The 13089-nt window shown below is 44.7% G+C and overlaps 5 protein-coding genes across 5 annotated transcripts; 2 read left to right on the forward strand and 3 right to left on the reverse strand.

The window, feature by feature from the left end:
* Positions 1–2903: 2903 nt before the first annotated feature.
* PHALS_00404 (uncharacterized protein) lies at positions 2904–5045 on the forward strand (the record flags this gene model as incomplete). Its single annotated transcript, XM_024715891.1, has 1 exon — positions 2904–5045. The coding sequence occupies one exon, from the start codon at positions 2904–2906 to the stop codon at positions 5043–5045; it is 2142 nt and encodes a 713-aa protein (XP_024572453.1).
* Positions 5046–5299: 254 nt separating this feature from the next.
* Positions 5300–7309, reverse strand: PHALS_00405 (PDZ domain; the record flags this gene model as incomplete). Its single annotated transcript, XM_024715902.1, has 1 exon — positions 5300–7309. The coding sequence occupies one exon, from the start codon at positions 7307–7309 to the stop codon at positions 5300–5302; it is 2010 nt and encodes a 669-aa protein (XP_024572454.1).
* A 572-nt stretch (positions 7310–7881) lies between these two features.
* PHALS_00406 (uncharacterized protein) lies at positions 7882–8368 on the forward strand (the record flags this gene model as incomplete). Its single annotated transcript, XM_024715913.1, has 4 exons — positions 7882–7937; positions 8015–8037; positions 8157–8177; positions 8247–8368. 4 exons carry the CDS (start codon positions 7882–7884, stop codon positions 8366–8368), a joined length of 222 nt encoding a protein of 73 aa, XP_024572455.1.
* A 1074-nt stretch (positions 8369–9442) lies between these two features.
* PHALS_00407 (uncharacterized protein) lies at positions 9443–10835 on the reverse strand (the record flags this gene model as incomplete). Its single annotated transcript, XM_024715924.1, has 2 exons — positions 9443–9748; positions 10662–10835. 2 exons carry the CDS (start codon positions 10833–10835, stop codon positions 9443–9445), a joined length of 480 nt encoding a protein of 159 aa, XP_024572456.1.
* Positions 10836–12317: 1482 nt separating this feature from the next.
* On the reverse strand, positions 12318–12717 carry PHALS_00408 (uncharacterized protein; the record flags this gene model as incomplete). The annotated part of the gene is made up of 2 exons (XM_024715935.1): positions 12318–12538; positions 12600–12717. 2 exons carry the CDS (start codon positions 12715–12717, stop codon positions 12318–12320), a joined length of 339 nt encoding a protein of 112 aa, XP_024572457.1.
* Between the last annotated feature and the right edge of the window lie 372 nt (positions 12718–13089).

Consider the following 13089-nt stretch of genomic DNA (forward strand, 5'->3'; position numbering starts at 1 on the left):
TGATGTGGCTACATCGTAACAAGAAGCCACCACGTGGCAGGATTGCCAGTAGTAATGCGTATTACTATATTAATTAGGCATTACTATAATAGTCGGGAAAATCTATTGTTTCCAGATATTGGTGGCTCTGCCGCAACTAAAACAATGAATACAGTTTCAATTTTGAACAGAAGTGCTCGTTTGCCTTAGTTAAGGCTTTTCGAACTTTAAGGTAGCGGATTGCGATCCGCTATACTCGTACTAGCTCTCGAAAAGAACGTAAGGTCGGTGACCTTAGATGCAGCGGGGTTGCCGTAGCTTCGCGCTTGAGGAAGCGTTTTTAGGTCATCGACCTTTCGTTCTTTACAAGAACCAAGTACTAGCGCAGCGGAATGTGATCCGCTGCTTCTAAAAGTACTTCAAAACCTTATCAAGGCAAACGAGCACTTCTGTTCATAATCGAAATTGATTTTATTTATACGTTTATCCTAATGTTAAAAGTTTAGATTTTCCTTGATATACTAAATATATATAGTAAAATCTAAATACATCCATAACACTGGCTATCTAGCCCCGTCCCGTATTCTTGTTTGGGTGTGTGGTCACGTTATGCACATCTCGTGTGACACGCACACACCCCTGTTATTTGGGTTCGTGTAATCCCGTTACATTAGCTTAGCGCTCTCTAAGCAATGAGCTACGACAGCCCCGCTCCAAAATTTGATTTTCGCGGTACCAAGTAGTAGTCATAGGCCTGTTGCACTGATTCTAATATGTATAGCTGTTAGCCAAGTGAGGCGACGTGTATTCCTCGCCCGATTCAAGGATTGAGTGTGATAAGTTGTCACTTTACTGGCATTGAGTACCGATGGTACATATCTCAAGGATGGTACAGATTTACCCGAATGATGCTCCTCCAAATGGTGATCGGTAAATGTTCGTCGGACTCTTGATTTTGCGATCCGTTGGCGCAAAAGGCTTTCGCGCATAGACGCAAAAGAGATTTGCTTTCGCGCGTCAAAAAGATGAATGTGAACCCAATGTGATTCAAATCTTGATGGAGTAGAGTTAAATACGGTACCTAGCGAACTATTGTGTGCGTTCACCTTAAAATTTTGAGCGGTTGTGTAGAGCACACTTCATTACAAATGTGCGAAATTCTGGATTGATTATAATCAATCCACGATGGTCCCAGTAAAGGAGAGGTCCGTGGGACATTTGGACTATTAATCTCGAGCAGTGCAACTAAGTGTGATCCTTAAATATAGTAAAGAAAAGAGCAAACTAAATATTTAGTTATTTGTGCGGCTTTGAATTCCGCTCATGGGTTGAGCCGAGTAATTGAGCATCTGTTCGTCGCTCACGTGGATTCGTTGAGTCAAAGTTTTCTTTGTGCAAAGCGATCGACAATCTCTTTGCGCTTCTTTTGTGCATACACGGCTTACTCGTTAAGAATAGATGACCCCACCTACCATCTCTGTAGTTTTAAAATAATTTCCTCACCACCGGCGCTTAAATCCGCGGAGCCGCCGAACGGCGTGCCGCTTTCATCAAGAGTCACTCATTTCTTGTTGATCTTAAAATAAGTAAACTCAGTCCAAAGTTTCGGTGCGTCACTCTTTATATGCATTATACTTTAAGGTCGTCTTAGAGACGCGAGTGCGTGAATACACTGTGTGTTGTGATTACTTTGACTAATGTAAAATTTGTCGGTTTGATCAGGATACCTGACAAGGATGTGCGACACCAAGAGCACTAAGTACGAAAGATACATCGTTTCCTAAAAACTGTATCAAATTTGTTGAGTTGGAGAAAAAACTTGAGGCAAGGGTTGGGGACGGCTAAATACTTTGACGTCTCACCCTATGTCTCAATGTTTTTATACAACTCGAATGAAATAAGTAAAATACATATTTCAAAACGATAGCACATACGCATTTCATGCGATATAACGGTTTTATCTGGCTCAACGTTGAAGATCGATAAGGCCAAAGTTCTTGCAAAACGTCGAACGGAGTGGTAGTGCACGTGACCTTGTGTCTATAGAAGTGCACGTGACCTTATGTCTATAGAAGTGCACGTGACCTTGTGTCTAGTAGAAGTATGCGTGATTTTGTGTCCTTTAATAATGGAAGTGCGTACCGACGACACCAGTATAGCGAATGACGCACAGCTACCCGACAACCGAAACGCCTGAGTCCTAGAAGCATCCGCTAAAGCCAGCTGCGATCAGAGCTTGGTTTCACTGATGAAATTACCAAACCGAGGCGATAACCTGCGCTTTCGACTTCAATTTGAGCAATGAACCCATCGTTTCGATACCAACATGTGAGGTCAAAACCATTAATCAATCGTATCAATACCAAACGATTGATTAATGGTTTTGACCTCACATGTTGCCAAGGTAAACAAAAGTGCAATAGCAGTCTTCGGTTCCATGATCTGAGTTTTTCCAGCACTTTCCTGACTCTGGAATCTTTTTACGCAGCCGCTTATATCCCACTGTGTTTTACCATAGTCAAGCGAAGTACTTTCATGTCCTTTTTGACGGATCGGAACTATCTTTCCTAAAAGCCTTGGCTTCGTATTAGAATTCAGCAGCTAAATCATCAAATTTTAATTGTACCTGCTGATTTTATGTACACGTCAAAGTCCTGGAACTTTGATTTACAAATATTCGCTCTTTCTTTACTCCCCCTCTTCCCGTCATCCTTAATGCTTGATTATAGGTCAACAGACGCCTCTGTGGAACCCTTCCTTGCTTGCACGCACAAGCGAAAACGCTGCGCCGAAGTCGCGACGAAAACAAACGAACGCCGCTTAGAAACCGGGTGAAAATACGATCTGCGTATCTTCGGTCTGTACAAAAGACGACGATCTGCAACCCTATCAAAAGTCCAATTGACGATCCTGTCACTCGCGTCATGCTTATGACGGAAACATACACCCCGGCGAGCGCCTCGACCGCTGCGAACGCCGCGTTAGATCCAGACGTCGAGGTCTTCAGCGAGCGTCTGCGACTTAAAATTCAGCCAAGTCCACCCAAATTTCCTTACCGAGACGAACCTTTTGAGCTTACGGTGTATCTTGTGGATGCAGCCGATCATCTCAAATCCGGTGCAATTGTCCCGCTTAATGTAGAGCTTTACGCCGCAGAAAAGATGATGCCTGTCGAAAAGGATATCTTACACATTGATCCAATTACGAAGCCCGTTATGAATGGCGACGGTATTTGCAAGCTACGCATGAGCATCAGTGAGTGCTCTATGGCTCTAGGCAACCGCAAGTTTGTCATTCATATCTCAGCCTCCACTACGAAGGAGAATTTTAGTCTAAACGTTACACCTGCTCTCACTTCCGAAATGACAGTAATTCAGCACCGATTGCTTATCCAGGAAAAGCTTCCCGAGCTCTGGTACAAAGATGAAGGCGGCCGTGACAAGTGTATGACACTGCCGATATTCCTCGTTAACGCCAAGAATGAGCGCGTGGGCAATCGCCCTGTGCCACTGCGAGTCACGCTGCTCTACGAGAATGAGCACCCAGTGCTTAAGCAGGACATTCTCAAAATGTCTCCGGACTGTGAACGTTCCATTGATTCAACAGGCAAGGCTGTGCTTAAGCTTCGTATTGAAGATGTGTCTAAGAACCATCAAGGACAAGCTTTTCGGCTTAAGGTGGAAGCCGATACGGCACAGTCTCCACTAAATTTTGATGTTGCCTACGATTTGAGTTCGTCCATCTCAGTGCGTTCAAAACGCAATAAGCGTCGACCTGGAAGGAGCATGCCGGCTCAAATTACTCACCATATTATTGCTGGGGCGTCAACACCAATGTCGACGTCATCATCTCCAGCATCCAATGCGGACCACGAAATGATGTTAGCTGGAGCGTTTAGTTCGGCCGCATTTACTGCGGAAGATCGCCGAAAGAGACTGCGCACAGGGGAAGGCACCTCACCAGGAACCCCGCGCGTCGGTGGAAGTCCGCAGTCTGCCAACTCGCTAACTGGTGCTATGGAGAGCATTCTTACCTGGACCGGTGGAGTTGTAAATGGTCTTCATCAACTGGAGTGGCAAACGGTGGGTTACGAAAGCAAGGGTGACGGCACGGCAGACCCCGAACGACCTATTTACCGATGCCCGGCGTGCTGGCGTTACAAAGATGTAATGACGTATGAGACGGCCCAACATGATACAAAATGCTTGATTGCCAATCTGTTACTTACTTATGCGACTGACACGATGGGCCACCTCGATTTTGTTTTAAAAGGTATTGAGCGCTTTCCAGCGATGATTGCAAGTGCACAGGCTGCCGCGCAAAAGGCAGCGGTAAAGCCAATGGGTCAAATGCAGAACCAGACGCCAACGCTTGTGAGCCCTCAGAATTCCAGCTTAATGGGCGTCAATCCCCTTGCAGATGATAAATCATTAAATCAGCAAATGATGAGCATGATGACCTCGAGAATTGCTAGTAATGCCACTGCAAATCACTTTTCCATGAGCAATAGCTCTTCTACGATAACTTCCGGGACATCAGGCGCATTGAGTGGTCTGACCGGAATGGAGGGCCCTCCTGGGCTGTTTCGTAATAACTCTGGTGGACTCACCGAATTCATGCGGTCACTGGATGACCACGACTCAAACGACCCGATCTTCTATCAAAACCTAACTAGCAGTGGGAATAACAACAACGGTGGCAGCAGCAGTCAGATCGCTGATGCAATAGAGATGCAAGTGTTCTACGTGGTTGCACGAATGGTCACACTGAATTCTAGCAATGCTATTGGTTTTCCGGCTTTTGATGTCAGCATGCATTTGTTGGGCTTTTACCAAGAAGGACGTGAAAATGCTACAACTGAAGTAGTATTCGTTCCAGCAAGTGATATCCCTGCCATTTCTCAAGGTGAGGTAATGGAGACCCAACGCTTGCTACAGGCCGAAATAAAAGGCAATAGCTCAGCAGTGCACACACTGGCGCGCTGCAACAATGATCTTGTGAAATTAAAGGAGGATGTTATCCTTTTTCATTGGAATGCAAAAGATCGGATCACTCCAAAGTGGTAAAAGCCAATGATGGGCTATCTACTGGTTAAAGTGCGGGACGGTCAACCATCACGTTCAAATTGCGAATACTTAGGTGTCTGATACATTTTTCGCAAAAGCTCCGACATAATTGCATGCCTTACACGATGAACTGCATGAAACAGCCTTGTGCACGCTGACGCGCGTTAAGCGAAGTGTTGATGAGAAGTAAACGGGAGTAACAGCCGAATTAATAATATAAACACATTTGAATTACAGCTAGTAGTATACCACAATTATTTTGCACTGCGCTCAACTGAGAGTCGACGGAAACCAAGCGTGACAGGCTGCTTGAAATTAGTCAATGAACGCATGGTCCTCTTAAACGTCGGCTTTGGAGGAAGATTTTGTCCGTTTATGCTAATGAGAATGTCGCCAACGGCTACAAGTTTTGAGCTTTGAGCCTGCCCAGGTCCAATATGCTTTACATAGACCCCAACAGCGTTTTGATGATCAGCATCGTCGTAGCAGGCAAACAGAATGCCCAGCTTTCCCTTGCTCCAGAGAATGGTGTATACTAATTCAAATGCTGTGTCATTGGCGTGCATGCCTTCTCCACGGTCAGTCGAAATATTAGATAAGAATGTCCGCTTAAAGCCTGGAACACCATCTTGTCTGCGGAATCGGAGTACTGCTGGTCTGGATGCAAGTCGTAATAGCATGCGAAAATCTTTTGTACTTAACCGAGAAGCTTTCTGATTGTTGACAGAGATTAGTAAATGCCCAATTGCGTCAGGAGGAAGATCAAGCGTGGATTTCTTCAAAATTTTGCGCACAATCGGGTACTTACAGCTAGTAGACGAATCACCTCTCGTCCATGAGTGAGGTAATTCAAGCTCAAGCCCTAATTGGGAGGTGGTCCAAGCCACCTCGTATTCGTTCTCAACGTGACTCGAAGGTATTTGCTGGGAGCGAGGACACTCTGCGACAGAAGTCGACGCCAATTCGCGATGAGCACCTTCATTTAGCCCGACGTCACGATCTGATAAATTGTTAGGAGACAACGGATTGGAACATTCTTGTGAAGAGCTTTCCTCGTCGTTCGTTTTTTCTGACTTAAACAAAAGTTTCACGGGCTTTCGAAGACTTACCAAATCTTGATGTAATTCATCAAGTGTGCGGCGCCTAAGTCGCTCACCATTTATCGACAACAATTGATAACCGTGTCTCAGTCGCGCCAAATTGACTGATGATCCTTTCCCAGTCAAACGATTTACTATTACAGCGCCAGAAATGTCATCCTCAATCAGTGTCAAACCCAAAGGCCCTTCGATCCATGTAATCAGAATTTCATGACTACTTCCAGAGGTTTTTGGTTTGTCATCAGCTTGCTGAAGTCGAGGATAGGCCGAATGGGAAACACTTGATTTAAGTGCATTAAAAAATTGTCGGCTGCGAAGGTTTGCAACTTCTCGGGTCAAAGCGGGTAATGCCAATTTCGGAACAGCACGCCGGAGAGAGTTTAAGTGCCTAAAATGTTCGTCCATTTCTTCACTTGCGGGTTGGCTATAAAAGCAGTGGTCAGAGCTTCCATCTTTCTTGTAGCGCTCAAACGTAAGTGTCAAAGGACGTGGGCACGTTTCAAGATATTTTGTCACTACATTGAGTCCGAGCGTGACTGCGTCCTTGCCATTGACTGACACAAGCACGTCGCCAACACGAATGCGAGGGGAAGTAGAAACATCACTGAGTTTCTGGATACTTTGACTGACACGAGTAACGATTGGGACATCACGCCTTCCATCTCCAGAAAAATAAATTCCTAGTTTTTGACGTCCAAGATGAATATTAAAGTGCACGCGTTTTCCAAATCTAGGCGAGCGAAATCGTATGATCGAAGGACTCTTAGACATTTGGACTAGCACAATAGCTGCCTCAGTGTCCATAGTATGTACCCGCTTGCCCGAAACGGTTTCCAATACATCACCTGGACGAACCCCGGCTTCCCAAACCTTTAACGACGTGATACGATCGACTACCAACTCAGCATCTTCGTCCGATGTAGATGCAGCTTCCGACTCTCTGGATGTTGTCAGCGTGAAGCCGGGGGCACCACCATTCCAGACAAGAAAGCGAAGACAGCGAAAATCATCGTGATTGGAGCTCCACGTGTTTTGACTCCACGTGCTGGGACGACATCCAGCCGATTGACTCATCATCAATGCTGTACTATCAGCGAAACTTGAATGCTTGTCGTTTTTCTTCTTTTTGGAGAAAAAAACACTTCTCAAGTGGTTGAGGGGCATCAGTGAGGCTCAAAGTACTGACAACGAGGAAAAAGAAGAATGCCAGCAAGATATACAAAAATATTACAATCACATTTAAGATGATGTGATTGATGTCGACACCGCAAGAGATTCATGTTGGACGAGCACCTATCTCTAAATCAAGTACGAGCTAATGATCCGTTTGTGTCCATCATAGCCTCAAAAGAACCGAATGACCATCTTTCTGATAGTGCGTACGTAGGAGTGCATTTGCAATGTAGTGCTGACAGGTGGCCAGAACTGCTGGTCGACATTTCATCCGCATTCTTCGTAGATCTAATGGCATCCACAAATTTTTGATGATGAGTGCAGGCAGGATTGAAAACAAATGTGATGAAAACAAATTCTACATACAACCTCTTTATTTACCACCTATCCGTCAAAAGAGATCTCAAGCACGTAGACTAATAATATCGTCGAATCATCTTTGCGTAGAAGCATATAAAGGCTTAACATGAACACACGATCGGCGTCATTCTAGCATTTGATATTCGCACCAAGTAAACATCAGAATATTTAAATGGGACGAAGGTTGACTGGGGTGGCATAACATGACGTGCATACATCCTTGCCAAAAACACGTTATTACATTCTTGCTAAGAATAGTGTAAGTCGGCATGGCTATTGTTCATTGACTTCACGGGACGATATTAGTTTTTTATCATAACATTCAGAATAATGTAGGTTGTACTGTGGAAGTTTTGCGAGTAGGCTGAGAATGGAATGAGTTACATCGTTATCAAAGCTAAAAAAGTGATTAAATGAGGATAGACGCATTTTCATCGAAATATAACACTTGCTGAGACAATGTGTTGAGTCACTAAAGTCGGACAGATTAGTTCCGGAAGTAAGTTGATCGACGGATAAAAACTAGAATCTCAGTCTTTCATCCTAAGACATCGACACTCGTTCTCAGGAACACCATTATTCACCATCTTTCCAGATACGACCAATATTTTGACTCTCAAGTCGACCAGTGTGAACGTCACCGTGAAACATTCCAATAAAGGTCCACTTTCAAGATCCTTCTCAACTTGACAGTCGATCGTTCTGAGTGACTCAAGGAGCTCGATGAAGCGTGGTGTCGGCCATTTGATCACTTGACGGTACGTAGCTAACCTTGATGTTGTTGTTTTCCACGTGATTAGGGACAAAATGTACCGAGGTCGATGTGCTTAGCCCTCGCGGTGTCAGATTGATTTTTGCTTGGCCTTCCACAAGTGGAATACGAACTGGATTATCATCAACTTGACCAGATCACTCCAACATGCGCACAATAAATTGCGTTTGCTTCGCCGATAAACTCCTTATTTTTGCGTGTAGTCAATTTCATTCCCTAAACGAATCGACCTTTACCCAGAGACTTGACTGTTAATTGAGATACCGAACCCGCTCATAGGAAGTCTGACTTGCTTTAAACCAACAAATTATCAACGTAAAGCAGAACCCTTACTGAAGCTTGATAATCATCACCTTTTTGACACGAATTCGCACGACATTATTTTTTGTCCCATCCTTTCAGACACGGCACAAATGCTTTCGAACCACACGGCTGCTGATTGCTTGCATCAATACAGACTGCGACGAAGCTTGAGCACAGAGCCGGCAGCAGCTCGAATACCATGTGCTCTGTCTATATAAACATCGTCACTATATAGAAAAGCTGTCTCAATGTCAAATTGGTGAATGATGTAGTCGCGACGGACGACTTGTGTTCAAACTCGCAACGGGTGAGTAGGTTGTCGCGTGATAATGACCGGGAGTCTGGAGATACTCAAGGGCAAAAATTCGAGCTTTGTACCTTGCGGTGTCCCCATGTTCATCATGCTTGCACCCATTTGTGCGTGATGATTTAGACTCCTTTTGGATGTTCCAGGTGTGATTGTGAAATCAAGACAAAGTTTTAAGACAAAGTTTCACTTCACAAAAGCTTCTTTTCGTTTGTTTGCATTTGGTTATGTCATCGCTTCTGCATACGTCAGTGAAACTTTACCTGCAACTAGAGCAATCTCATACCCATCCATCCTGACCGCTTTCTCTGCGGCTGAGAAGGTTCATCGTCAGTTACAGAACCATCTGTGAGTCGAGGCACATTCGATAAATCATAAACCCTTAGTCGTAGACGGTGAGCAAATGAAATTTACCGTTTCTGTCAACAAGACAAGCATAAACAGGGTAAGTAGGACGGTCGGGATGACAGTAGCCTTGTTCCGTGCTACCGAGACCACGTAACTGTGAGTCTGTTGAAGCGTATGTGGAATCAAAGTGACAAGTACCCCAGAGGGTAGTGTTTCGTGTAGCCTCGTCATCGTTACCGCCTTGAGCTTGAGACATCTCAACTACCGAAGGTTTTAGATTCTGTAGACTAGATGTGATAATATTGTCATTTACAACACTTCGTCGACGTCGGTCAAACCCCTATATCGTCGCTTTAGACGGTGACTGTGCATTGTCACCAAGCAATCATCATCGTAGTTCCAAACACAAAAAAATATACTCCTTCAGCGCACCCAAAAAACATCCAATGATGCGCCTTACTTTACGATTTCGATGTCTTGCTCCAGTCAACGAGCACCATCCTTTATCTCCTACCACACAATGATGATCAAAGGCTTGCTTCATTCCTGTGAGTTCTTGCAAAGGACTTGAATTCGACCAAGCAATTTTGGTAATGTACGATCGCCATCATCACGTCTCCCAACCACATTGAATCCATTTGAGTTTAGTCAAAACATGCACGAATTGAGCACGACTTATCCGTTCCGTGACATCGTTCTGGTGCGGAGAAAAGTGCGCAGACTTTTAGAGCTCAATACTATGCGAGGCGCAGCATTTGTTCAAGTGAAATTGAATGTTCTGAAACAGCTTTAAGGCATTCAAGTACACGAATACCAAACGACTAAAGTAAGTAATGAACGCTAAAGCGTATGTGCCTACCTTCAACTTTGGCTTGAATGGACCCATTTTACCGCTATTGAAAATCTCAAAAGGCTCGTTAGTCTTCATTTTACTTCCCGAATGGTCCAAGGTCCGACTCATCGACGTCTTTCCACGCGCACAGCCATCGCAGATACCCTCAATTTACCCAGCACTGAAACACTATCCATCACCTTGGACAACACATCCAATCGTGGTTGTATGATGTAATTCAGGCTTGCGTGCCAAAGCACACGTTTGGATTGGGTTACTGCGCCGGCAAATTAAACCTTGAATGCGGCCATGTGGTTCGCACTCCAGACAAGTAACTTTCCTTTCGTTCACCAACACATCTGCTTGGTTTCCCTTAAATTATACCGCCACAGTACGCGCAACCGATGCTGAAAATAGACACCAGCTTTTTATTCAGCAACGGAACATGTAACACATTCACACGTACAATATCGTTCACCTGGAAACGAACGAAATCATCATCGGTAGCTAGGAGACGCTGACCATTGGCAATAGCAATCTTAATAGAATGGTCGAGATCATGGTACTCAACGAAGTCATAACGAGAATCGGTCATGTGAAAACTGTTCTCACTGTGCAACAATAATGCCGAGGCTGATACGGAGCATGGCTGGTAGCTGGAAACACAAAATTGTCCCCTCCACCATCAATCCTTCGATGTGGACATGCAACCTTCTTACGACCGTTTTCCTCGCTATCATAACGTTGCCATTGGGACTGCTTCTTGAGATTGGTTTCTGTTCTTGCTACCTTCGTTGTTGTTGTCATAGCCTTTTAATCACCGACGCTCACAATTGGCGTCTAATCCACGTTTAATTAAAAGACTTGAGCACTTGCTCCTTCACTCCAGTCACGACGAAGTAATTCATTCGCGTCTAACCATTCACCGCGTTGTGAGTCTCAATGATACAAACAATAGCATCATATTTGGCTGGCAAGCTTCCGAGAAGGATCACCAAACTTCGTCTTCCGTCTTCCCTTCGCTCAAAGCAGCAAAAGGAGCACTAAGTTCATCAAACTTGAGTGTGTGTTACATGAGGTTCCAATCAGCGCCCTCCAAAAACTCACGGAATCTCTTCTGCGGCTGCACACATTGTGCAGAGAATACTCTACCAAGAAAGTTGAAAAAATCTCCCATGTTTCAATTTCCAATGTCGCGTCACACATACGTGGTACCGTATCGGTAAGAAATGATTGTAATCGTCTCAGCATCGACATTCCATTGTGGTGCTTCATGTAGCGCAATTCTTGCTTCATTGCTGCGGTCACGTGGATTCAGCTCGAGTACATCAGGTCCAAGCCCATGCTAGATTGTGATGCAGTATCGTTGCTAGCCATTCGCACAATACGAATCTTGCACTGACACCACTGTAGCTTTGAGCTCGCACGCGCAGCGACTTCTGGTCACTCGTTTGCTCTCTGTTCGATCGAAAAGCCCCCATGTATAGGCGTGCCGGTGGTTGGCCACGGCGAGGTGAGCATTTGATTCATAATCACAGCGCAATCAAGCTCACCAAATAACGGATTTAAGCTAAAATTTTACGACATTTTGGCGCATATCGCGTCATCAATGCAGAGAAAATGTGAGTGAAGGGTAGCGAGCGTACCCCTTGTCACCGACCGGTTCTGTCATATGTCTCTCGATGAGTCGAGCCAGAACTTGTTAAAACTTAAACTTTCTCATTGATGCCTCCCCACGGAGAATTGTCTCGAGGTAACTGATGAAAGGTCTATCAGCAGATTCAGCCCTACTTTTGCGCAACAGTCGACGTTGCTCACGATTCACACTGAGCACATGCAAAGCTTGTCGGTACCACCTCCTGTTCTTTTTTCATTTCCTTGCAACGCGACAAGCTGTTGATATTCACCGTTGTCGCATTTGGAGAGTGGTCTACCTTCGAAATTGGGAAATTGCGAAACACATTCGCCGTCTTTATCGGAATTTAGAGAGGAATCAACTTGAAGAAATTTATGAGTATCGGTCGAGACTTCTTCCATACAATCCACACGAAATGAGGAGAGACCAATGAACGATCTATCAGCAGCTTAGTCCTGCTTTTGCTATTCGCATTGAGCGAATGCAAAGCTTGTTAGTTCCACCTCGTGTTCTTTCCTTTATTTCCGTGCAACGCGACAAGCTGTTGATATTAACCGCTGTCGCATTTAGAGAACGGTATGCTTCAAAATCGGGAAATTGTGAAAACAAATCAAAGCCGAGGCTTTTCGGAAGTTTCTTGTCTGTTGTATTCATTCCGGATACTAGACCCATCAACGTCGTCCATTTCAAAATGGATTGAGTTTTCTAAGCATTTGCAGACACTATCATTCACAGATCTGCCTTCATATGATTCGTTCATGCCGAAATCGGGCACATTTGCGGGGGCACTTCGAAGGCGTTTTCGTGGAGAGCTCACTTCGTTCACAATTTGCATTTTCATGTTTAGTGTTTGCGTTCTTTAGCCAATTGACGACTGAATCCAGGTCTTTTCACCTGAGGTTTACAGCTCGAAAAAATTGAGAAAACGAAAATTTACCGAGTCTTTGCACACTTGTGCCCTTTCCCGAAGCTGCTTTATTATACAACGGCTGCTAGTCTCTTCATTTTTCATAAAAATATAGTATGTCGCCATTATGCAAGGTGCAAGTGCTGGTTGTTTGTTACAGTACTTCTTCGTGAAATCTTGCGATACTCGGTGGTACCAGAGTATTCGTACTTGTGGATATGTGTCACGTAGCGCAGGCGAGGAAACGCTGGCGGAGGAAGGCAAAGTCGGGAGCGCAAGGTGAGCGTTGGCGAAGGCTGTTGGAGA

Source organism: Plasmopara halstedii, assembly GCF_900000015.1.
Source record: "Plasmopara halstedii genome assembly, contig: Scaffold_110, whole genome shotgun sequence".
Taxonomy (NCBI): Eukaryota; Oomycota; class Peronosporomycetes; order Peronosporales; family Peronosporaceae; genus Plasmopara; species Plasmopara halstedii.